Below are 23,873 nucleotides of genomic sequence, written 5' to 3' on the forward strand. Positions count from 1 at the left end.
AGGCAAACTTTCAATTTTTTTATTCATTTTTTCAATTATTAAAAACAAACTCAACAAGTTGATAAAAGTAATAATTTATAAATACAATTTTTGAATCAATATAAATCATTTTGTATTTAAAAATTTATAGTATTAAACAACAAAAAAGATAAATTAATATAAATGCAATAAAATCAACAAATAAATATGGTCTCATTATTTAATCACATTTATGATCATTAAATAATGACGGTTAAAGCTGTAATATATTACATATTTTTAGTCTCATTACATACAGGGCCATCCTGAATAAATGACCCAAAAACTGAAAAATATCACAACTAATGTCAATGCCGTTTTATTTAAGGGCATATGAAACAAAAACAAGTGCAAATAATAACACATCCAAATGTAACAGCATTTTTTGCAAAATTGCAACTGATTACCATTAAAAATTTCCATTAAAAATTCACCAAAAATATACATCATCAAAATTGTTTTGTAATTTGATAGAATTCGCAAAGGAAAACAAACATGCCTGGTGTTCAATGGTTGTCATTTGTTGATGTGGTTCATAAGTCTTCTTGTTTCTCGTTTTTTATATAGATTAGACCGTTGGTTTTCCTGTTTGAATTGTTTTACACTACTCATTTTGGGGCCTTTTATAGCTTGCTGTTCAGTGTGAGCCAAGGCTCTGTGTTGAAGGCCGTACTTTGACCTATAATTGTTTACTTTTTACACATTGTGACTTGGATGGAGAGTTGTCTCATTGATACTCATACCACATCCTCTTATTTATATGTATACTGAAGTACAAGAAATCTACTGCAATAACATAAATTTCAAGGCAAATTAAGACTGTTTACCTTTTGTCATCAATAAAATGCAATTATGACAGTAATTTGTATAACATTATGAGGTGAGCCAGGAATAGCTACACAACAATGTTACATTCAGAATACACTGCAATGTTATTTAGCACCCAGAATAGGGAAATGGAATCTCCAACATTGATAAAATAGATTTTCTGTGTTAGCTCAAAATTAAGCACATGGACCTCAATTTATTTCTCTTGCAATAGATTGAGTAGTACTTCCAGAATATATATCAAAATTGCAAACAAAAGTCAACAGAATTTATTTTTTGCTTAATGCATTAGTAGTGGCACAAAAATTGTCAACATCTGTTTGAAAGGAGTGGTTTTTTTTTTTAATAGTATCAAAATACTGTCAATTCAGAAACTATTGCGTGCATTTATTATTGCGATTTTCAAAGAATGGACCAAAATGCGAGATTAAATATTGCGATTTTAGGACAAGCTACATAGAGATATGTGTATCAGTTGTCAGAATGCGAGTTCTTATTATTGCGATACTTACCCAGTCACATTATTCACATTAATAAAAACCTCGCAATAATTTCAGAATTTACATTATGACAATTTGCATTTATTACTTGAAACATGCAAAAATCAAACTGAAATATCTCAAAAGGTAGTCATCAAAGTATATTTTTCTTTTAATATTTCAGATTGCAGATCAACATCAACTTTGTGGAAAAATTTCAAAGATAGAAATTTACTAACAAGGCTATATATTAAGTCAATTATCTAACATCTTACACAACTCAAACAAAAAATTAGATGACAGCTTCTGATTATTTATCCTAAAAATAGTAATTCTTCTGCTTGTATGTTTTACATCCAGATATGTTTTAGTTGTTTGATTTATTTTAAAATATCAGAATCATTATGGGGGTAAAAGTTGAGTTGTGGTCTTTATATGGATTTGTAGAAGGATACACTTTTTTGTGTTGGGTACTGTTTTTTTTTTAGTGGTGGCGACTCTTAAGTCTGCTTACAACTTATATCAAATGAAGGCTATGGTCTTTGCTGCTGTAACACTGACCTTAGACCAAGTGACCTCAAATCAATAGGGATCTTTTTCACACCCAAGCTGCATTACCACCGAAGATTGGTTAAGATATTATTTATTCTTCAGAAGATATTGTCATGAAAGAATTTATTTTTAAATTTCAGTCTACCTGTACTGTGACCTTGACCTATGACCCACTGACTCAAAAATCAATAGGGGTCTTGTTCTTTCATATGCATTTTCAAGGTTAGTTTGGTGAAGGTTGGACATAATTCAAAAGGTTTCACCTGAAAATTTAAAATTTTAATTTCTTCTGTTACCTTGACCTTTACCTAGTGACCTCAAAATTGAGTTTTTGTCATTACATTGCACTGTAAGCTTGACCTACTGGCCAAAAGTTCAATATGGGTTTTCTTCTTTATAAGGAACATTCTTAATCTAAAGTTTTGTAAAAGTCCAACATATGGTTAAAAATTATCCAGAACTAAAATTTTGCCATAATTTCAGTCCATAACATGATAAATAGCTGTTGTGACTGTGACCTTGACCTTTGACCTCAAAATCAATAGGGTCTTCTCCTAGGGCATTATCAAACCAAGTTTTATTATGATATTGTACATGACTGAACGGATTTAGTCCTGAAACCAAAATGTAGGCATTACAATATATAAAATAGATAATGAGATAGACATAAAAAAAAAGATATTCTGGTTCATTGCTGTTATTTGTTAGTTGATAAAAGTTTTAAAAATCCTCACCTCTGACATTGTGTAATAATAATTAAATAATTTTTTAGTAGGGAGATTTAAAAAAAATATGTTTGTACAAAAACATTAGTGCAAACTTCTATTTCAAATAAAGCTACACAAAATGTAAGCAAATAATTTTACAGAGGATCCAAGCATTAACAAATAATATAACAAGATTTTCCTATGGAAATCTATCTCTGTTCAGATCTTTAGATATTATCACACATAAGTGTTTTGACAATAAAAAGGTTCTATCTGAATATTAATAGTGTTTTACCCAAATACAAAATACTTCAGGTTTGACAGGCAGACAAGTAAGAGAGCGAATACACAATACTGTAAATTCAGAAATTATTGTGTGCATTTATTATTGCAAGTTTTGAAGAATTAACAAAAATGTGACTTTAATTATTGCGATTATAGGAAAAGCTACATACAGATATATGTACTCAAGAAGTCGCGTTATTCACATTAATAAAAATTTTGCAATAATTTCTTAATTTACAGTTATTCTTCTTCCCATTTCCTGTTTCAAACAAAGCAGTGGTTCAAATTATATGAATTGGCACATATTGGAATTGTCTATTTTGTCTATGATGATCACATATATTGTACCTATGTATAAAACAGGCAACCAAAAATGGTTGGAACTAAAAATATTATAGAATGATGACATAAAAGCATAACAAATAATTGTCATAAAGTTGAAATACAGTAAAGCTATACACATTAATGTCTTGTAAGATTTTGGAGTTAAACGAAATTGCAGAGAAAATTATAGTTCATATCTATCAATTGATATTCATAATCTTAAAGCCCATTTAACTATAAAGGCTATGAACTTACAAAAATTTAAGTCTTATAACATGCTTGAAAATTAACAATAATTTGTTACTGCAGATTACAATTTCAAAATTATCTCCAAGTCATAAAAACATAAGGCAACAATCCATTGAGGATGTTTCATAAATAATCTGATTTCTTATACTATGAAAAGGTAGATATAAATGTGTTTTTCTGGAACTTCCAAATACTTTTCATTAGGATGAGTTCCTGTGTTTGAAAAGAGTGTGGACAATTCAAATTGATTTTACTGTGCAGGACACGGCTTGTACTGAATTTTAATCAACTTCTTCATCACCATAAGATACAGATAGAAAACTAGCTGAATTTCTTAGCAAACGTTGAAAAATGATGTCTTGCTTTTTTATTTCAAATCATAAAGTAAAATTATATAAATAATGCTTCATATATAACATATTGGCCAATCAGCTTCACATGTTTTCATTTATGGGCAAATAACATGTGAAAAGTTAGTGGCAAATGATTAAAATGGTGTTTTATACATTCTACAAGTCATTTAAACTGTGGAACATTTCAATGGTTTTCAAATACCAGTACATGCCTTCACTTCAGAATTCTACCCCATCTTATTCTAGAAATCTGGAGTAATGACATAAAGCAGTGAAGAAGCCTTAAACCATGTAAGTTTGATATTTGTAGTTAACCCGTTCTCCCAAGTATTAAAATTGATTAATTACATCTAAATACATGTAATTCATAAAATGGTAACAAAAACAATTGATGGTTAATGTAATTTCTATGATATTAGCATATATATATCTGCTTGATTTTCTCTGTCTTCTTTGTGATGATGTCTTGATTTATAACCAGAGTTCTGTAACTGTGTAGGTGGTATTCTGTTATGATGAATCCCATAACCAGCCGACCACTTGTCTTAAGTAATGTCCCTTAGTGAGCCTTAAGTTATGTCCCTTAGAGCACACGCTTTTTGCATCTGTTAAAAGTTTAAACACTGGTAGGTGATTTATTTGTAGCACCCTGTGATGGTTTATGATGCCTCTTTAAGTGGATCTTCAGTGTACTGTTTTGAGCTGTTGCATACTCACAATATGTACATTTAAATGGTTTTTCTCCTGTAATAAAACAACTAAATAATTTAAGATAAAACAATTAAAACATATGTGTACATGTACAAAATAAGTTACAGAAAGTCCATATACTACAGTGAAACCCAGCTAATATAAACCCTTTCTGAACTTAGACTTACAGTTTTTTCTTATGTTGTGTTGTAGCAGTTTAGGGGAGGATTGAGCACTCACAAACATGTTTAACCCTGCCACATTTGTTATAAGCTTGTCCCAAGTCAAGAGCATGTATTTCAGTGGTTGTTGTTGGTTCATGTCTGTCATATTTGTTTTTCTTAAATTGTTTAGTTACTAATTAAGTAGGTAGTTTTCTCGTTTGAATTTTTTCATGTCAGGGCCTTTTGTTGCCGACTAAATTATAAGGGTTTTTTATACGACCACAAAATTTTAGTGTATAATGGTATGACGTTGTTGTCTTCCTAAGACATTTGGTTTCCAGACAATAACTTGGGTACAATTTTATGGATCTCTATGCAAATGTACCACAAGGTTCCATACCACAAAAGGACAGTTGGGATTGATTTTGGGGGTTAATATACTAACTGTTTAGAAATTAGGGAAAGAGTGTATAAGTGTATGGATCTCTAGAAATTGTACCAATTGGGGGTTATAGCCCTAACCTTTCAGGAAAAAGAGGCCAAAAACAATACCTTTCTAATACTTAATATAAATTGCTTCTTTCTTAAGCAATTTCAAAGGGGTTTAATTCTAGAATTCTTGGGGTTCTTTAATATGCTGAATATTGGGCCCATTTTTAAATTGGTCCACATTGAGGACCAAAGGGTTCGATATCAAATTTCGTTTGATTTCAACAAAAATAAAATGCTTAGCCCAGCACAGCCTGATACGACCGCAGAGGTCGAACCCTGAACAGTTGGGGCAAGTTTGGACACAATATTCAAGCTTGATACTGTCTGAATTTGGATTGTGATCAAATTTTTGCCAAATAATGTAGGTTTCTAACACAAAATAAATGTGGTCAAAGATCTTAAAAATTTGAAATGGGACATTTAATTTACCTAGTATGGTCTGATATCCAAAATCTAACAGCATGGTTAGATTCAGCATTTAAAAAAACATCAAAAATTTAATTTTAGTTGAAATCAAACAAAGATTAATTTGGACCCTTCAAACCTTAATATGGACTAATTTGAAAACAGGGCCCAAAATAAAAAATCTAAATGCACAATAAGATTCAGCATATCATAGAGCCGCAATAAATCAGTTTTTGATGAAATCAAACAAAGTTTAATTTTGGACCCTTTGGACCTCAATGTAGATGAATTTAAAAATGTGGCCCAATATCCAAAATAGTAATACAAGGTTAGGACCCCCAAAAATTAAAGACTTTAAATTAATCCCATTGAAATTGGTTAAAAGATTTGTATTTATTTTCAATTGAAGATTTCTTGCTATTGCGCAATACTGTGCTGTTGCGCAATACTTAGTTAATCTGTTATATATAATAATTTACACACCCTGTTTGGTGTGTATCTCCTGACATATCAGTATTTGTTGCTCTTTTTATATAAATCAGAAATAATCAATGTAAAAATGGAAAATTTTGGGGAAAAAAAACCCAAAAAATTATGAAAAAAAATCCTCCCAAAAAAATTGTCCCTGACCCCCAAAAATTGGGTTTTTTTTTAAATTTGAAATTTTGAAAAATCTTGAAGAAAAAATTATGAATTCCCCAAATAAAAATTAAAAAAAATCCCCCTCCCCCAAAAAAAATTTTCAAAAATTTTGAAGAAAAAAATATGAACCCCCAAAAAAATGTGTCTTTGGAATATGACAACGACGACATAATAGCATTATACGAACGGAAATTTTTTGCTGTAGTATAAAAATGAAATCTTGCTGTTCCTTGATATCCTGAATCTAGCTGTGTATATAGCTTTCTATTTTTGGGCCCCGTTTTTAAATTGGTCCACATTAAGATCCAAAGGGTCCAAAAGAAATTTTTTGTTAAGATTTTAAGAGAAATTAAGTTCTTGGGGTTCTTTGATATGCTGAATCTAAACATGTATTTAGATTTTTTGTTTTGGGCCCAGTTTTCAAGTTGGTTCAAATTGGGTCCAAAATTAAACTTTGTTTGATTTCAACAAAAATTGAATATATGGAATTCTTTGATATGCTGAATCCAATCGTGTATTTTGAGCCCCATTATCAAAAAGGTCCACATTGAGGTCCAAAGGGTCCAAAATTAAGCTTTGTTTGATTTCATCAAAAATTTAATTCTTTATATTCTTTGATATGTTGAATCTAACAATGTATTTAGATTTTGGATATTGAACCATAATAGGTAAATGTCCAATTTCAAATTTTTAAGTTCTTAGACCACATTCATTCTGTGTCAGAAACCTATGCTGTGTCAAATATTTAATCACAATCCAAGTTCAGAGCTGTATCAAGCTTGAATGTTGTCTCCATACTTGCCCCAACTGTTCAGGGTTCGACCTCTGTGGGCGTATCAAGCTGGGCCCTGGGAGTATTTTATTCTCATTGTTGAAGGCCCCAATTCCATTTATCCCACAAGTCTGTTCATTTCATGTTAAGTTCAATGATTAAATACACGGACTGTATTGCCTTGGACATTCAAATATTTATCTCCTATTCATAATATGCACCAAAAGGTCTAGTTCTTTCCTGGTACTCCGGCTTTCATCCACCAACAAAAACTAACCGCCATGAAATAGCACAATAGTGCTGAAAGTGGTATTCAACACCAATCGATTAACAAAACAATCAATAATATCCACCAATAACATCATAATAATAAAATTCTAGAAAAATATTATATTCTTTATATAATTTTGTGAACAAACTGCCCAGCATCAATTGTAAACAAATAGGAATTTTACCTAGTTCTCTCCCTTGGCATCTAGATAAATCTTTGACGTAAGATGTTTATATTGGCAGCCTTGTTGTTTTAGTTGGAACCTGACATAAACATTTGCACATAATTTCATTTACCACTGATATCAAATAACAATACAGCTATGATCACAAAATGGTTAACCTCACAATATTTCCACAGGGATTTGACTTTATTGCTAAAGTAGATAGGCAAAAGTCAAAAAGATAAAAGAAAAGTGGTGCATCAGTCTAATATGAAAAGACACCTATCTATTGTTTGATACTGTTTGTTGGCCTTTGAATTTGTCTTTATTTGATGTTAGGTTGCTGTCTCGGTGAAGTATACTCCCCCTTTTTTTATTCATCTTTATTAGTACACGATAAAATACAAACCTGTGTGAATTCTTATGTGAACTTTGAGATGACTTCTTTCTACAGTGGAATAACTGCACTGTTGGCATTTAAATGGTTTCACACCTAAAACAATAATTCAGTTTATTCAGGTGTCACAGGTCAAATTTATTCGTTCATTGTGTGTTAATTTACGATTTTTTGATTGAGTTAAGCCTTCCAATTGATATTTATAGTGTGTTTTTCTATGTTGTGATGTTATACTATTGTTTCACAAAAGGGAGATGGTTTGGTACCATTAAAACGTTTAATCCCGCTGCAAATGTTTGCACCTGTCCTAAGTCAGGAATCTGATTACAGTAGTTGTCGTCTGTTTATGTAGTTCATACGTGTTTCTCGTTTCTCGTTTTTATATAGATTAGACCGTTGGTTTTTCCGTTTGAATGGTTTTACACTAGTAATTTTTTGGGGCCCTTTATAGCTTCCTGTTCGGTGTGAGCCAATGCTCCGTGTTGAAGGCCGTACCTTGACCTATAATGGTTTACTTTTATAAATTGTAACTTGGATGGAGAGTTGTCTCATTGGCACTCATACCACATCTTCCTATATCTATTTAGCATTAGAAATTCAACTTCCATGGAAAATGTTTATGTTCAAGATATTGTGTAGTGTGTGTACTGTGCATTTCATAGACTCGCTAAATTCTTATTTTTTTCTAATATCAATACTCTATTTCTCTAGAAACTGATCCCTTTTTCACAGACTTATTCTAAAATATACTTATTTCTAAAAATAATATGGACAATAAGTCCATTTATGTTTTCCTCCTGTTTGTATTTTCTAAAATCTAATTTGCCTTGGTTGTCTTTTTTCAATAGATAAATATCTGAGACAGATCATTTATAATCTTTGCTTGTAAAGTGTGAACATATGTCTCACTATTGACAAATTTGTTACATATATATTACATGTACTTCAAAGTCATTAATGATGTTAAACAAGCAACAATCAATCAATCTAAGTCATTCAGGACATTCAGGACATTAAACAAGCAGCAATCGATCAACTCAAGTATTTGAAAAATAATGAAAATTTCGGTACTTAAATCATGTAAATCAATAATACGTATCTAATATCTCGTTTCATTCCTATCTTGTCATCAAAATAAAGTATAAAATACCTGTATGTTTACTCATATGTTTTTTTAAATGAATTCTTTGGTTAAATGCACTGTCACACTTTTCACACTTGAATGGTCTGGAAGTTGGATAACGTCTTTTCCTTGATGGATTCTGTTCGCCATCTTCGCTGTGATTTAAGTCAATCTCCAACCTGTTAACGGATCCATCGTTTTCTGCAGCTGAATTAACTGATTTCTCCATGTCACCTTCCCTTGCTTGTACATTTTCAGTTCCCATCCTAAATCTGTTGGATATGGTTTCAGTTAATTTGTTAGCTGTGTATGCAGTACTCTGACTGACTGTAGATGCCTCTGTCTGGAATGTGTGCTTGGATATAATTAATGGTCTCAATGATCCATCGTTTTGAGTGCTGAGTGAATAAGAAATGGGTATAGAGAACACAGCTCCAGGAGGAAGAATGACAGATCCTTTCCCTTTTGATCTGTTTAGATAACTACCACTGTCTCTAGATAATCCAGACACTTCATAGCCAATCCCGCTGACAGCTGCAGGGAAAGCCATATCATCACTACTTGTGTTAGATTTTTGAGACAGTGTTCCATCCTCATTGGGTTCAAGGTCTATAAAAATAGTTCCACTGTTCTTTTTGTCACTACTGCGGCATGACCTGATGGTATTTGAATCAGAGAGTCTACGCATAAGCTTATTTCTCAACGATAAAGTATGCTTTGTTTCAAAATGTCTTTTTCTTTTTTTTGGAACTACAGCATTGCAGCATTTTTTAAGACCTTCATGAGTTCCTGGAATTACTGTTACCCCACATTTTTGACTATCACAGCAACCTATATTAGTATTTTCTGAAGTCTCTCCTGTACTTTCATTGCTGTTCAGAATTTGAGTTGATGATGGTGATACTTGAATAATATCTGGTTCAATATTGTCAGATGATTGCAATGTGTTAACAGCAATTTCTTTGTATACTTCTAAATCTTGATTATTTGATTCTGAATGTTTATTTACATCTGCAACCAACACTGGACTGGTTCCTTGTTTATCTGTCAGTGAGGAAACTAAAACAGGACTTGCCTGTTGTGATTCTATTCTTTGGTTCCCAATCTGAACCCCTGTCAATACTTGACTAGATGTTTGCCCATTCGTTTGTGTTGTCATACTGAATGAAACATCTGGCTGTTTAATCACCTGTGTATCTACTGATAATAAATTGGTTTGGTTGGATGTGTCAACACTTTCAATAGATGACTGGTTTATCTCAGTTACCTGCCTATGGTGAACATCTGTCAATGCTAGGCTATTTTCTTGTGTATTCATATTCTCAGCTGCGTGAATTGACTGTTGATTCACCTGATTGTCAGAAGCTGACTGACTTGTGAACTCTTTATTTAATACAGGAAAGAGAACCCCTGATTTCATAATGGCACTTAACGTATGGCTTGATATATTTTCATTTGGACTAGTCATTGTTGTAGCATTATTTTCAGAAGTAACAACTGGTGCAGATGTTTGATTATTCACTATTGAAGAAATGTCTGATTTTGAAATGTCTTTACGAGAGTCAAATTGTGTTTTGCTAAGCTGTTTATTGCCCAAACTTAGTCTTTGCACAGGATTAGTATGAAGATTTAACAGTGGTAATCTAACATTGCTTATATTTATTTCATTGTTTTTAGATACGTTTGAATGCTTGACCATTATCGAAGAACTTGGTCTGCTTAGACTTTCTGTTTGGATTTGGCATGGATTGGATGCTAGTTGTAGATTTGAAATGTCTCTTTCAGACTGGTGTAAGTCCATGACATGTGGCTGATTTGAAGTCAACAATATTCCTTCAGACCCATTTTCTAACTGATCATCCCTTTCTAAAGACCTGTCTAAGGACTGCCTAATGGAATGAATCATAGACTGATCTATCATTCTTTTTGCTGCATCTGTTTCTTGAGATACAGTAACCTCTTGAATCCCTGTTATACCAGAACTTCTTTGAAGAAACAGTTTAAACTTATGGATTGTTTGAGCATGTCTGAGTAGTCCAACTGCTGTCATAAATCCCTGAGGACAGGAACCACAAACCAACTCTACAAGTAAATACTTATATTTAATACATATACAATGCGTAACAATGAGAATAGGCAAGTTTTCAAGTGATTTTATTTACGGTTTTAGTACAGATATACAGTAGTGTTGTTTCAGGTTCTTTATATAAGTTCTAGTGACTTACTGAGGAGAACTTACATACAGTGCATGAACATAAGTCTTTATCACATACAATTTTTTGCAATATATTTCATTTAGTAAAAAAAAATTTAAAAGGGTTTATGGTTTGATCTTGAAAGAAGAATTGTCTGACATTTATTTTGTTTATGTCATTATTTTGTCTTCAATTGTTTTTGTTTTCCTCTAATGTGTATGCCCAATTTAATTCAGTTGAAACATATACATGATATATAGCATATTTCTGGACAAAAAATAATTCTTGTGATTACAAAATTGAGCAAAATAAGAATCAATGTATCAAATAAAAGTGACAATTCTGCTTCTAAAAGTAATGTGGTTTTTGTACAAAAAACCCGCTGCATTTGTTAGCACTTTTCCTAAGTCAGGAGCCTGTTCAGTGGTTGTCATTTGTAGATGTGGTTCATAAGTGTTTCTCGTTTCTCGTTTTTTATATAGATTAGACCGTTGGTTTTCCTGTTTGAATTGTTTTACACTAGTCATTTTGGGGCCCTTTATAGCTTGCTGTTCGGTGTGAGCCAAGGCTCTGTGTTGAAGGCCGTACTTTGACCTATAATTGTTTACTTTTTACACATTGTGACTTGGATGGAGAGTTGTCTCACTGGCACTCATACCACATCTTATTTCTATATACACTAAAAATTGAAAGTGACATAAAGTTATGTCTATGTGCTTACACTTCTTTATGTGTTTAAACTTCTTTAATTCATTTTGAAAGCTTTTGAATGCAGCAAAGTGTTTTACACTTTTGTGTAAAGTGGTATGTAAATAACATGGTTCTTTGAATTTTTGCTGGGATTTTATTATTGTAGGCTATTTGATTTTCTGATTTTTAACAAATTCTTCATACAAGCCAATAATAAATTTGTATTTAAATGTATTTCATGAAATTCACCAAAATTTATAGTACTTCATGAAAAATAATGAATACACAGCAGATAAAAATTTTCGGACAAGTCAAGAAAATGTGGTGATTGTTTTGGAAACTTTGGTAGTGACACAACCATCATTTGGCATTTGTATGTCTTGCTTTGCGGTTAAAAACATTTGCAGTATGATTATCTTTCTCAGACTCAGAATTCAAACAAACAAAATGCTTGATTTGGTGTTTCGAGCACAAATTTTGTACTCTGAAGCACTGAGTAAAGTTTTATAACAGAAGTCCCAGATCTGTGTTGCTATACTAACCAGCATTTGAAGTAGCAGCTGTTTCCACAGATTCCTGACAGTTTTGTTTTTTATGTTCAATAAAAGATGTGATCCTATCCAGTCGAAACTCAGACATACATTTACCACACGTCAAATAATCCTCTTCTTCTTCCACTGAAATTATAAAAAATAAAATGCTTCGCTGAGTGCAGCCTGATACGACCGCAGAGGATGAACCCTGAACAGTTGGGGCAAATTTGGACACAATATTCAAGCTTGATACTAAAATTGAGAATGGAAATGGGGAATATGTCAAAGAGACAACAACCCGACCAAAGAGCAGACAACACTGTCTGAATTTGGATTGTGATACAATTTTTGACATAATATAGGTTTCTGACACAAAATAAATGTGGTCAAAGATCTTATAAATCCATTGCGCAATACTGAGCAATTGAAGATTTCTTCTTGAAACTTTTCAAAAATTCGAAATTTTAAAAAAATTGGGAAAAAATCCCCCCCCCCCCCCCCCCCCCCCCAACTTTTTGAAACCCCCCTTGGAGCAATAACCCCAGCCTTTCCTTTGTAGTATGGAACCTTGTAGTACAATTTCAGAGAGATCCATACACTTACACACAAGTTATTGTCTGGAAACTAGAAAAATGCTTGTTTTTGGCCCCTAATTCCTACATGTTTGGGGCAATTAACCCCAAACTCAATCCCAGCCTTCACTTTGTTATATGGAACCTTGTGATACAATGTCAGAGAGATCCATACACTTACACACATTATTGTCTGGAAACTAGAAAAATGCTTGTTTTTGGCCCCTTTTTGGGCCCTTAATTCCTAAACTGTTGGCCCCATAACCCGTAAAAAAACTCCCAACCTTCTACTTGTGGTATTAAACATTGTGGAACAATTTCAGAGCAATGGAAATACTTATAGACAAGTTATTATCCTGAAACTAGAAAAATGCTTGTTTTGAGCCTCTTTGTGGGCCCCTAATTTCTAAACAGTTGGGACCATCATCCCCAAAATCAATCCCAACCTTCCTTTTGTGGTATTGAACCTTCTTAAAAAATTTCATAGAGATCCATTCACTTAAACTAAAGTTATTGTCCAGGAAACCAATGTGTCTTCGGACAACGACGAAGACAACAACGACGCAGATGCAGACGATGACGACATCATACCATTATACGATCCCAAAAAATGTTTTGCGGATGTATAAAAATATATTGGTTGTACTAACAATTGGCACTCTTAAAATAATCCCCATCTTTTTGATATTCTGTGGATAATTGCTTTTGGCAGTCAGCATGGTCAGGAAAGCGATTTTCTGTTACTGAGAAGCATACCTTACCATGAAACCTCAATGTTGACCCATGAAAAATGAAAACGAGTTCAATGTCAGATGAACCCTGTCAGACTTACAACCACACACAAGGTGATTCAGATAATAAACAGCTGCGCTATGAGGGCACAATACGCCCGTCACATTTTTTACGAATAAAATTCAATAACTTCTCAATGTCATATCAGAAATTTGTGAAAAACTAAAGGCAGGTTATCTTAATTGATATAAACCAGTCACCAAAGTTTAATGAAAACTGCTCAAAGCACTTTAAAGGTACATATATTGTCCGAAAACTAGAAAATCACCCCTTTTTTATGAAGTGTTTTTGAGTTATTGTCCGACATGTGGACGATGGACAGACGGACGGACGGACAGACAGACAACGGTATACCATAATACATCCCGTAAACGGGCGTATAAAAATCACTCATATGGTGAATGTTCTCTCTGAAATACCTCTCTGTATATAGATAGTATGTGACAGGGTCTTAAATCAGTGTTATCACACAATCTGTGATTTACTGTACACTAGCAAATTGGACATTTTCTTATTGAATTTACCATTCACCTACTGTACCTAGCAGAATAAATCATTTTCTGTGCATGGATTAAAAATAAATTTGTTAACCTTAAGAACAATGAAGAATGCAGACAATCATCTTATAACAATATTGAAATGTAAGACAATATACATGTTACAGTATATAGTGCTCAGTGAATGTACACAAGGACAGCCTAAGGACAGGATGGTTATATTATTATGGTAAATAAATACAAATAATTTAATTTTGGATGTAACATGTCTTCTGATTGGCTGAATGTGTTTTGTCTATCAGCTCATAGACGTAATTTTGTCACGTGACCTTGACGTCACCAACGTTTTTTTCAAAATTTACTCCTTAAAAATGGAATTTAGAATTAAATTATAAGGAATGAATGTAATATCTTTTTCTGTCTATTCAAAATAACCTAAAAAATGTGGTGCACACTTTTAAATAACCCGCTACGCTGGTTATTCAGTGTGCACCACATTTTTTATGTTATTTCTTCATAGACAGAAAAAATATTAGTCATTCATTGAATAAAACAAAGCAGTGTTGTTCTCAAATTAACATACATTGTAAAATTACATCTTTATAATTTTTTTTCATGCTTTTAAAAAAATACATATCTTATAGAGACAATGACTTTCTCACTGTCATGAGTGTAAAGAATTAAATGTTCTGTTTAGTGTTGTGTTCAAATTGTGATATCAAGGTTTACAACTACGTCTACGTTCCCCATATTTAGATAGTCAGTAATATAAATTCTTTACAGTGTGCTAGCTACCTACTATGATATATTCAGGGTCAGTGAATTCCATATGTTTCAAGACCGAGTAGAGATTGAGCCCCATATGGAATTTACTGACCCTATATATATTGTAAAAAATACAAATACAAATATTTTATTGGCACAAACTCATTAACAATAACATGAATAAATGGCTAACACCTATTACATATATAATTATATTAATTGACATGATAGAATGAAAAGTTACATATTAAGGTAGATGGGGGGTCTAATCAAAATCTATAGAATTTTTTTTATAATTTACAAAAATGTAGTTTATATCATGCTTTTTTCAAAAATATAATAAAACGTATGGGTCACTGGGCTTCTTGTCAAGCTACAGGTTGTGCAAAATTGTCAGATTTTGTATAGATTATGCAAGAAAACTCCTATTTAGTGTGATAAAAAGAAAACTAAACCATAGCATTTAAAGATAAATAAAATAAAGAGTTCCAATGTCCCCCCCATTGCATATATTTTTATCTATCCAAGGGCAATAACTAAAGAAGTACTTTTTTTTGTTCTTTAAAACAATTTATAAATACCTCAGAGATTTGAAGGCTTCAGAGCAAATGCAATGCAATTTCAGTGTTAATAAATTTTTCCAAGGAGCATAACTCATTAAAAATATTTAATCAGCACTTATTTACGAAAGTGTCTAAGACATTGCTGAAATAAACCTATGATATAAGTTTCATAAAATTCTTGCAAGAATTATACACATGAGAGCGCTAACAATGCAATTTTCCATATAATCAATATTTCCAAGGTACATAACTCTTTTAAAAAAAATTGATCGGCTCCAATTTTCAAATTTGTCTGAGACATTGATGATATAAACCTATAATATAAATTTCATAAAAATCTGGCAAGAATTGTACACATGAGAGTGCTAACAATGCAATTTTCCATATAATCAAAATTTCCATAGGTTATAACTCTTTTAAAAATAATTGATCGGCACTGATTTTCGAACTCATCAAAAACATTGATGATATCAAGGTTTACAACTACGTCTAAGTTTTTTTTTATTATTAATTGTTTTTGGCTTTTAACTAGCTGTCAGTAACTGCGAGTACTCTCAAATCGTACTTTCTTGTTTATTTGACCTGTTGATACTAATTGTAATGCTTTTTGTTATTTAATTATATGTTATTCAGGGTTATATCTGGTCTATATACCACCTTTGATAAGTGTTTGCTATTACTATAAATTTTCACTTCTTCGTACTATGAACATCAAAATTATTTATTTTGTAAAAATATTTCCTTTCTCTATTTGAACTGTACACGTATACCTAACAACAAAATTATTTTCATTTACCTGTGTTTAAAGTAATTGCAAATGGCTGATATTTTTGTTCAAGCATATTGTTTTTCTTAAATTGTTTAACATTTCACAGCAGTATAACATGTTACTTTAATTATTCTTCCCTTAGTTTATTTATTTTGTATTTACATTGTATCATGGATCAAATTTATTTGTTCTGTGTATGTTCACTGGTGTTAATATGTCTTTTGATTGAGTTAAGCCATTTCAATTGATATTCTATAGTGTGTCTTTCTATGTTGTGATGTTACACTTTTGTTTCAGATAAGGGTGAAGGTTTTGTACCATTAAAACGTTTAAACCCGCTGCAATTGTTTGCACCTGTCCTAAGTCAGGAATCTGATGTTCAGTAGTTGTCGTTTGTTGATGTGGTTAAGTGTTTCTCGTTTCTCGTTTTTTATATAGATTAGACCATTGGTTTTCCCGTTTGAATGGTTTTACACTAGTAATTTTTGTGGCCCTTTATAGGTTGCTGTTCGGTGTGAGCCAAGGCTCTGTGTTGAAGACCGTACTTTGTCCTATAATGGTTTACTTTTATAAATTTTGACTTGGATGGAGAGTTGTCTCATTGGCACTCATATCACATCTTCTTATATCTATGATATAAACCTGTAATATAAATTTAAAAAATCTGGCAAGAATTGTACACTTAAGAGCCCTCATAAGGCAATTTTCCAAATAATTTAATATTTCCAAGGGCATAACTCTTTTAAAAAAAAATGATTAATCGGCACTGATTCTCAAACTCCTCAAAGAGATTTCTGATATAAACCTATGATATAAGTTTCATAAAATTCTGGCAAGAATTGTACACATGAGACTGAGAGCACTAACAATGCAATTTTCCATATAATCAAAATTTCCAAGGGCATAACTCTTTTAATAATAATTGATCGGCACTGATTTTCGAACTCATCAAAAACATTGATGATATCAAGGTTTACTACTACGTCTAAGTTTTTTTTATTATTAATTGTTTTATGAAATTCTAAACGGAGCTTACATCACTAGATATAAACAATTCACCAAGTTTCATAAGAACTGCTGAAATTATTGTCCGAAAACTGGAAAATCCCCCCTTTTTTAATGAACAAGAGTGGACACACTGAAATGTCTCGCCTGTTTTAGTGTTCATAATTGAATTTATGTTGAAATTAAAAAAATAAGTTTATATAAGCTTTACATTAAATTAACATTTTAATGATGAATGAACATGAAGTCAAGGTGAGATAAACCCTATTGACAAATATGGCCATTTTTTTTTTTTTTCCTCTTGAGTACAGACAAACCTGTGCACAAGGAAAAGTTTTAAGGCATTGCAGAAACTGGATAAATATTTGTCAATTCCTTGAGATGAACCTGAAAGACCCCCGGGCCCCCCACCCCAAAAAAAAAAAAAACTAAAATTATCTTCATTCTTTGATCAAAATATTGTAAAAAGTCATATTTTCATATTATCTATTTATCTATTTATGTTGCTATGTTAAAATATTTTTTACTTATCTCAATACTTATCTTATTTCATATGTATCAAAAATCAGTAAATGTGATTCTGTTGTGCAAACAAAATTTCAAAAGTTCTTTAATCTGTACATATTCAGCCAATTAATCTTTATGAAGGGACTGGAGTGAACTGTATTCTATGTTAAACATTCATGCATGAGTGACCTTATTTTAACATTTTCACACCTTCCAATGTTTTTGTTAATCACGGTTTAGTAATGATCCCTTTATTTATTATCATTATTAATGTTATTTAAAGATTTTTATAAAATAATCTATTTCAATGTAAGTAATCAGCAGTTAAATAATAAAATACATTCCATACACCAAGTATATGTAAGAGAATGATAATCCCTTTCTTCATGAATAAGTACGAGCGTTAGCGAGTACTTATCATGAAGTAAGGGATTATCATTCTCTTACAAACTTAGAATATTGTAAAGTGCTCAAGGCTCAAATGATCTATTCAAGAATTAGTTTCATTGTCAGTGCAATGTTTATAATTGATGCATGACTTCCTTTTTCGGCATGTCATTTATGGATTAGTTTTAGTGATGTGAGGACTTTCTTATCATTTGGGAAATATTTTTAAAAAAAAATGCGTTATAGATATTAGGTGACACAACAGTAGAAGGAAAAGGTAGGAATTGTATGTTTTCTGATTGTGAGTATGAATGTAAATCATGTAATATTTTAGTGAGGAATTATCCTTTTTTTATTTACAGTTTAAATCAATTAATACATTTGAGTTACAACTAAATTTTATTTCACAGCGAATAATTTGGTCGGGCTTTTTACATCAAATACTGTTTCATTATGTCAGGGAAATGTTCAAAAATAATGCCCTTAAAAGTTTTTAATATGTTCAAAACTAAATTCCTGTTTTCTTTTATCGGAATACATGTATTGGAAATAACTATTCTCCCCAACCGCTGATCAAGTAATCAAAGTGTTGGAAAGCTAAATATTTAGGTTATTTTTTATCTGAAAGATTTTTTTTCTTTTTTTTGCATTGCTTTGGTATTGTTTAATTTTATAGTAATTTGAAGTTATTAATATTTTCATAATAACATTCACGGTACCAATTTTACTGCATGCACCAGTAAACTTCAACTTATTTTGAGATTTTTGTTTGTTTCACAATTCAACTTTTAGTCAGTTTCAATCACTCTGTGATAAATTCTTTCAATCTGATAAATGTGCTTCGGGGCAGTTGTAACTCATTTATAGAAACTCTTTGTTTTTAACTGTAAATAGACCCAAATAATAGGATAATCCCTTACTAAGAACATGATTTACATTCATTCTTCACAATTAAGAGGCATCCAATCCTACAATTTCATTGGTCGGAGTACTTTGCTATATTCTAAATATAGTTGACCTATTACTTATAGCATCTGAGAAGAAGACCAAACAACAGAAACTTAACATTGACCAATGAACCATGAAAATAAGCTCAAGGTCAGATGAAACCTGTCAGACAGACGTGCACACCTTACAATCATTCCATACACCACATATAGTTGACCTATAACTTATAGTATCTGAGAAGAGGACCAAACAAGAGCAACTTAACATTGACCAATGAACCATGAAAATGAGGTCAAGGACAAATGACACCTGACAGACAGACATGTACACCTTACAATCATTCCATACACCAAATATAGTTGACCTATTGCTTATAGTATTAGAAAAACAGACCAAAACACAAAAACTTAACATTGACCAATGAACCATGAAAATGAGGTCAAGGACAAATGACACCTGCCAGTCAGACATGTACACCTTACAATCATTCCATACACCAAATATAGTTGACCTATTGCTTATAGTATTAGAAAAACAGACCAAAACACAAAAAAAATAACATTGACCAATGAACCATGAAAATAGGTCAAGGACAAATGACACCTGCCAGACAGACATGTACACCTTACAATCATTCCATACACCAAATATAGTTGACCAATGGCTTATAGTATAAGAAAAACAGACCAAAACACAAAAACTTAACATTGACCAATGAACCGTGAAAATGAGGTCAAGGTCAGATGAAACCTGCCAGACTGACATGTATCCCTTATAATCATTCCATACACCACATTTAGCTGACCTACTGCTTGTAGTATCTGAGAAATAGACCTAATCACGTAACTTTAACCTTGATCACTGATCCATTAAATGAGGCTGAGGTCAGGTGAACCCTGTCTGATGGACATGTAGACGTTGCAAGGAACCCATATACCAAATATAGTTATCCTATTACTCATAATAAGTGAGAAATTTACATAACAAAAAAACTAAACTTTTTTTTCAAGCAGTCGCTGAACCATGAAAATAAGGTCAAGGACATTGGACATATGACAGACGGAAAGTTCGTAACATAAGGTATCAGCATACAAAGTATGAAGCATCCAGGTCTTCTACCTTCTGAAATATAAAGCTTTATACAAATAGTTTACGCCGCCGCCGCCGGATAGTAATACCTATGTCTCACTTTCTGCGACTTTCGTCGCAGGCGAGACAATAAAACCCCATAACTCAGAAATGATAAATGAAAAATTTATAAAATTCTAAACGGAGCTTACATCAATAGATATAAACAATTCACCAAAGTTTCATAAGAACTGCTGAAAATATTTTTGATTTTTTGTCCGAAAACTGGAAAATCCCCTTTTTTTATGAATTTAACCCTGTAACTCGGAAACGTAAAATCTAAAATATATAAAAATCGAAAGGGAGCTCATGTCAATAGATATAAACAATTCACCACAATTTCTTGCAAGTTGGTGAAAGCATTCTTGAGTTATTGTCCGCAAACTGGAAAATCCCCCTTTTTTTAATGAATAAAACCCCATAACTCGGAAACGTAAAATCTAAAATTTATAGAATACGAAAGGGAGTTAACGTCAATAGATATAAACAATTCACCAAATTTATGCAAATTGGTTAAAGCGTTTTTGAGTTAATGTCCAACATGTTGACGACGGACGGACAGACGGACGGACAGAGGTATACACCATAAAACGTCCCGTAAACGGGCGTATAAAAATAATTGATCAGCACTGATTTTCGAAACTCGTCCAAGACATTGTTGATATAAACCTATGATATAAGTTTCATAAAAATCTGACAAGAACTAACACCTGAGAGCGCTAACAAGACCGGACAGACGGATGCCCGGTATTTCCATGTCCCCTGCAACACGTTTCACGAGGGACAAATATAAGAAGATAGCTCTTATAATGTGCTTTCAGAAAATAAAAATAAAAATTGGGGTCACCGGACTGGGTTTCTCGCTACAAGCCTACAAAACAAATAAATGTAAATTCATATTTACATTCCTGTATAAAAGTAACTTTATCTGAGTTATCTCCCCTTAAATGATAAAGTTGAAAAAAATTGAATCAAACAAAAAATATTCTGTACAGTCGAACCTCGTTATGTTGAAGTTGAAGGGACCAGACCAAAGTATTTGACTTATCCGAGGTTCGACTCATGGGAGGTCGTGTATGTCGTCATAAATTTGGAATGCATGAAATACAGTATGAGATTTGTGTAAACTAGATACTTTGAACAGTGCACCTTTTTTTCGATACGACACTTTATGATTGTGTATTCAATCTCATTATTTTTAGGTCCTTCATAATAATAAAACACACAAGTACGGATAAAAATCATGCACTAATAAAATCAATAGTATACACAAATATTTACAAAGGTCACTATAAATTATGAAATCACTCGCGGAACGAAACAAGTTCTGAACTGTCTCTGATGAGGTTGTCTGCTTTACATTAAATTATTATGAATTTATCATAATTGTCTAAATCCTTTCATTTATTGTAATTAATGAATTTTAATTCTAAAGATTCATTTAATCTCAGCTTGGGTCATTTAAATTCACTTCATTTTTATGTCAGGTGAAATATGTTCAACACACTAACGTTCCGCTTGGACGATCAACAAATGTGTTAATTACCGGTAACCATAAATGTGTCGTTTTATGTTTACTCAGCTTTAATTTCTTTTGAAAATGATAATAATTAGGTTACATAAGCAGATAAGAAATACATCCGATTTGAATTTTTATCATTAGGTCTGCATCTTTCGAAAATTCTTACTATAGAATTACGAGACATCGGGGTCAATTTACTTTAATTTTACTTCGACGGGACTATAAAATTTACTCGACTTAACCGAGTTCGAATCATCAGAGGAAATTATGCATTGAATTTTACCGGGAACGAGAAATTACTTCGACTCATCCGAGTTCAACACAACGAGGTTCGACTGTATTTGTAAGAAACAGTCGTAAAAATATCATAAAACACATAATTTTCTTCAGTTAGTTGAAAAGTTTTACAAATGAATTACATTCTTCTTGCGAAATTTGCCTATTTCATTAAAGATCTAGACCAATTGTTTCCGACTATTTCAAAATCCAAGATGGCGGAAGACACCTGATCTACCTTAAGGGCATACGATACAGTTTTGATCACACGGTGATTTTTTCCTTTTGATATAGACATACCTTACTTTTTTGTTTCAAAGATAAACACAAGCGGATTTTTGTAAAACATTTGGAAAATCTTCTTTACATAAGTATGCTCTGAATTTGTATAACAATTCTTTGGAAATAATCAATTTTTATCAAAGTTTCATGACTTAAGAAAAAAATCGGCATTTTTTGCTGTATATTTATCTAATTTTGAAAAATTTCATCAGTGACTTTTTCATAAATAATCTTCATACGTTATAAAACCTTAAGTCGTTTTAAAAAAGAGGGATCCATGAACTCGTTTTCAAGTTAAATCCGTCTGAATCATAAAAATGCATCTTTTCCTGATAGGTCACAGTTTGACGTCGCGAAAATAACATTTTATTTTAGCAACGTCATCACCTCCCCTGTAACTGTATCATATGCCCTTAATAATATATATAAAATATCATACAACTTTTTCAATTTCACATCCATATCAACCCTAAAGACATCAATAAAATCCCAAGAGCTCTGCTTGAGGGATTATATTGGTTGAGGGATGTTACAGTGTGTGATATTGAAAAGGCCATATCATATACCTCAAGAGGATGTTTTTCACGTAATGTGATGTAATACAGATTAGGGGTTTGATAAAGCCTTTGCAACCGTGACTGATATCGATGACGCGACTTCATACAAATTAGGGGAAATCAATATCATCACGGATGGCTGTAACAGCACGATTGTCGTTGATCGTGTTACACATACAATTTATCTGTATTTATCACTAAGTATATACATTTTGTAATAAATCATATTGTTACACTATTCCTAATAATTTAGACACTCTGATATATGAAAGAGGAAGTAATAGGTCACTAGCACAATGTGCAACTAATAATATATCGATATATAGCCTTTTATTGACCAAACATAGAAAAAAAAATATGTGATACATAAAATTTCTCCCTTCTTGCAAAAAGTGGACCTTTGATATCAAATATCACACTTTAATACTAATAGGCCCTTCCTTAGCCAATATAGGCAACTTAAAAAGGTGTCTGATACAAATAATTTATGTGGGAAAACATTGATCTCACTGTGTTTAGTCTTGAAATGTAGCTTGGAATATAAAACTTACTAATAACACGTTGTCTTTAGTGCTTTGGGAATATGCACGGGTGTTACGATTGTGATGTGGCTTCACGACTTTTCACATTGCACACAGTAGCACACGGCACTGAAGTACAGGAGGGTTCACATTAAAACGTGTGCACAATGTGAATCCGATGTTCTGATTTTCTGAAGTCAAGTAACCTTACATAAACCATGTTCTCAAATAGACTACTTCAAAATTCGATTCGAGCTTTAAAGGATGTTTTTAAAAATGAAAAAGGTAGCCTCTCTTAATGTTTCTTCATAGCGGAAATTTATATCGGTTCAATATTCGATTTGTTATCGCGTGAAAAGCCTATGGGAAAATACCTTATATTTGTTCAATAAAAACAGTGGTAAATGGAGAAGTTGCATTTGTTTATTTTCTGTTCAAATATTCATCTAT

At 32.1% G+C, this 23,873-nt stretch overlaps 1 protein-coding gene across 1 annotated transcript; it reads right to left on the reverse strand.

Moving 5' to 3' along the window:
- Positions 1-2,188: 2,188 nt before the first annotated feature.
- On the reverse strand, positions 2,189-23,741 carry LOC127703266 (hunchback-like protein). The gene is made up of 5 exons (XM_052207784.1): positions 23,454-23,741; positions 12,342-12,476; positions 8,942-10,996; positions 7,804-7,887; positions 2,189-4,539 (listed from the first exon to the last, which is right to left on the reverse strand). Coding segments are annotated over exons 1-5 (2,403 nt in total). The 5' UTR covers positions 23,455-23,741; the 3' UTR covers positions 2,189-4,411.
- Between the last annotated feature and the right edge of the window lie 132 nt (positions 23,742-23,873).

The sequence above is a fragment of the Mytilus californianus genome, unplaced genomic scaffold (genome assembly GCF_021869535.1).
Source record: "Mytilus californianus isolate M0D057914Y unplaced genomic scaffold, xbMytCali1.0.p SCAF_5, whole genome shotgun sequence".
Taxonomy (NCBI): Eukaryota; Metazoa; Mollusca; class Bivalvia; order Mytilida; family Mytilidae; genus Mytilus; species Mytilus californianus.